Below are 3,557 nucleotides of genomic sequence, written 5' to 3'. Positions count from 1 at the left end.
AGACAGGGTCGGGGGAAGCCCGGGGCCAGCTGAGCCCCCCGTCCCGCACAGGTTTACCGCTCCCTGGGCCTCAACCAGTCCGAGATCGACACGTACTTCACCGGGCCGGCGTTCCTGGCCTGGAACCGCATGGGGAACCTCCGTGGCTGGGCAGGGCCGCTGCCGCCCGCCTGGCACATCAAACAACTTTACCTGCAGGTACCTGGGGCACCAGCACTGCCCGCCTGCCTGGGGCAGACCCACACAACCCCTTGCCTTGGTCTTCCAGGCTGAGGTGGCCCTCGCGGGGCACTGGGGACCACTGCTCCCTTCCCCAAGCCCCCGCAGTGCCCAGGGGCCCCTCACCGGGAGGTGGGGGCTCCTCTCCCCACATTCCCTCCCTTCTCTCTCCCAGTACCGGATCGTGGAGAGGATGCGCTCGCTGGGGATGACCACGGTGCTGCCAGCCTTTGCGGGCCACGTGCCCCACGGGGTTCTCCGGTGGGTACAGCCCGATGTGCTCACAGACCCACGGGACAGATCAGCCCGGGCTGCAGGCCCCTCCCCACTGTCTCAGCCCCGTGCCCTTCCTGGGGTCCCATCTTCAGCCTGCCACAGGGCTCTCTTAGGGCCAGTGCAGCTTCCAGCCCTCCTGTGGCTTCCCTGTGAGGCTGCTCTGTCCCTGCAGGGACATGGTAGTCCTGTTCTCTTCTGATCCCCATCTCTGCCCTCTGGCCCAGGGTCTTCCCACGTGTCAATGCCACTCGCCTTGGAGGCTGGAGCCACTTTGACTGCACCTACTCATGTACCTACCTGCTGGACCCCGAGGACCCCATGTTCCAGGTGATCGGGACTCTCTTCCTGAAGGAGCTGATCAAGGAGTTTGGCACAGACCACGTCTATAGCGCCGACACCTTCAACGAGATGACCCCCCTCTCCTCTGACCCTGCCTATCTCTCCAGGGTCAGCAACGCTGTCTTCAGGTCGATGGCAGGAGGTGGGTCAGCGTGTGGGGGCGGTGGGGGGAAAAGGTGACTGTGGGTCCCACAGGAGCGCGGAGCTGCCTGAGTTCAGCAGACCCCGCTGGTGCCAGACCCTCGAAGCCCCCTCTGGGAGGTGTGGTGGGTGGCCCCAGGACCTCACAGGATGCTCACTGGGCCACTGGGGTCTGCCTGAAGAGGACCTCACCCCTACACTCTGTCCCCAGCTGACCCCGAGGCGCTGTGGCTGATGCAGGGCTGGCTCTTCCAGCACCAGCCGGACTTCTGGCAGCCAGCGCAGGTGCGGGCGCTGCTGCACGGGGTGCCCCTCGGCAGGATGATCGTTCTTGACCTTTTTGCTGAGTCCAAGCCTGTCTATCAGTGGACAGAGTCCTTCTACGGGCAGCCTTTCATCTGGTGCATGCTGCACAACTTCGGGGGCAATCATGGCCTCTTTGGCACCGTGGAGGCCATCAACCATGGCCCTTTTGCTGCTCGCCGCTTCCCCAACTCCACCATGGTGGGCACAGGGCTGGTGCCTGAGGGCATTGAGCAGAATGACATGGTGTACGAGCTGATGAACGAGCTGGGCTGGCGCCAGGAGCCCCTGGACCTCCCCAGCTGGGTGCCCCGCTATGCCGAGCGCCGCTATGGTGCCCCGAACGGCGCCGCGGCCGCCGCCTGGCGCCTGCTCCTCCGCAGTGTCTACAACTGCACTGGTGTCTGCGTCAACCACAACCGCAGCCCGCTGGTGCACCGGCCCTCCCTGCGCATGGACACCGAGCTGTGGTACAACGCCAGCGACGTCTACGAGGCCTGGCGCCTGCTGCTGAGCGCCAGCGCCCAGCTGGGCTCCAGCCCCCCCTTCCGCTACGACCTGGTGGACGTGACGCGCCAGGCGGCCCAGCAGCTGGTGGGCGACTATTACCTGAGCCTGCGCCGGGCCTTCCAGAGCCACGCGCTGCCGGAGCTGCTGACGGCCGGTGGTGTGCTGGTCTACGACCTGCTCCCGGAGCTGGACAGCCTGCTCTCCAGCCACCGCCTCTTCCTGCTGGGCCGCTGGCTGGAGAGAGCCATTGCCATGGCAACCAGCGACCAGGAGGCCGAGCAGTACGAGCTGAATGCCCGGAATCAGGTGACACTCTGGGGGCCCAGCGGGAACATCCTGGATTATGCCAACAAGCAGCTGGGGGGGCTGGTGCTGGACTACTACAGCGTGCGCTGGAGCCTCTTTGTCTCTGCCCTGGTGGAGAGCCTGAACTCGGGCAACCCCTTCCACCAGGACAAGTTCAACCAGGCTGTCTTCCAGGTGGAGAGAGGTTTTGTGTATAACCAGAAGCGCTACCCAATCACACCAACTGGGGACACGCTGGAGATCTCCAGGAAGCTGTTCCTCAAATACTACCCCAGTGCCCTGCAGCGCAGCCAGGCTGGACTGGCATGACTTTGGCCATACCTCTGGAATCTCCCCCAGGAGGGAGAACAGAGACCACACACCTCCTGTGTCCAGGCTCCCACAACTCCTGGCCTGGCTGTTGCATCCTGGCCCTGCTGAGATGAAGACACAGAGCCCTGGGGGGCCCTGGCCAGCCTGGACCCATCATTCCCCAGCCTGTGCAGGACTGGGGACAGGCTGTGCACCACGGACCCCTCCTGTTCCCTTTTAAGCCCTGCCAGCCCTGACAGGCTGCACTGAGCCTGTCCCTGATAAAGCTGGGCTGCCCCAGGCTAGAGCTGCTCCCAGCTGGGGCCTGGCAGGAGCTGGGACTGTGCAGAGGGACATGACACATGTCCTTGCTGCAGAGCCCTGGCTGGCAGGAGCAGTGATGGCAGAGAAGCAGCCAGGGAGGTGGTGGTGGGGGCAGAGCAGCCCCTGCCCAGGGGAACCAGCCTCAACCCTGGTGGGGTCCTGGGGTCTCCCTGTCACATGGACCCCAGTGCCTGCAGGGACCCACTGCAGCACAGCCCCAGCCACACTTGTGCCTTTGGTATCAGTAGGGACTTTGTGACACTTGCTGTGCTGCTGCTGGGGCCACACTCCCCAGGATGGGGATTTTTTAGGCTTTTCAAGCCCAGCTGTGGCCCAGGCAGAGCCTGGCTGCAGTGCTGCCAGGCTGCAGAGCCATTAAATGCTGTGAAGTGCTCTTATCTCCCATGTGTGTCCATCTCTCCCTAGCTGGGACTTCAGTGACACAGGGGGTAGAGGAGGGGGGGCTTGGGCCCTGAGCTGGCAGAGCAGGAAAAATGCGCTGCCAGATGAGTGTTGGCAGCCAGGGAGCCTGGCACAGCACGGCACGACGTGCTGACCCCGGAGCCTACTCCCATCGGGGGGTCCTGGCTCCGCGGGGGCTTTATCCCAGCAGGTGTGTGAGCATCAAGGCACAGGGAGGTGGGCAGAGGGGCCTTGAGATAAGGCAGCAGACACAACACCCGTGGCAGGGGGCGGGGAAACCCCCCTCCCAGCCCTCTTAAGCAGCGCAGCCCCCGGGCCGGCCCAGCCCGACCATGGCGAGAACCACGGTGCTGATCACCGGCTGCTCCTCGGGCATCGGGCTGGGCCTGGCCGCGCGCCTGGCGGGCGATGGCGGCGGCAGGGGC

At 64.9% G+C, this 3,557-nt stretch overlaps 2 protein-coding genes across 2 annotated transcripts in view; both read left to right on the top strand.

The window, feature by feature from the left end:
- NAGLU (N-acetylglucosaminidase, alpha) overlaps nt 1-2,403 on the top strand; it is a 4,831-nt gene extending 2,428 nt beyond the window's left edge. The window contains exons 2-5 of the mRNA XM_009994190.1: nt 52-198; nt 395-480; nt 720-976; nt 1,187-2,403. Of these exons, the coding sequence (XP_009992492.1) occupies nt 52-198; nt 395-480; nt 720-976; nt 1,187-2,403 (1,707 nt within the window). The remainder of the gene's footprint in view (nt 1-51; nt 199-394; nt 481-719; nt 977-1,186) is intronic.
- Nucleotides 2,404-3,464: 1,061 nt separating this feature from the next.
- COASY (CoA synthase) overlaps nt 3,465-3,557 on the top strand; it is a 5,396-nt gene continuing 5,303 nt past the window's right edge. Inside the window, exon 1 of the mRNA XM_009994189.1 lies at nt 3,465-3,533. Within this exon, the coding sequence (XP_009992491.1) occupies nt 3,465-3,533 (69 nt within the window). The remainder of the gene's footprint in view (nt 3,534-3,557) is intronic.

The sequence above is a fragment of the Chaetura pelagica genome, unplaced genomic scaffold (assembly GCF_000747805.2).
Source record: "Chaetura pelagica isolate M959 unplaced genomic scaffold, ChaPel_1.0 scaffold963, whole genome shotgun sequence".
NCBI lineage: Eukaryota > Metazoa > Chordata > Aves > Apodiformes > Apodidae > Chaetura > Chaetura pelagica.
The sequence above is the reverse complement of the archived record's forward strand: the minus strand, read 5'-3'. Positions and strand labels throughout refer to the sequence as shown.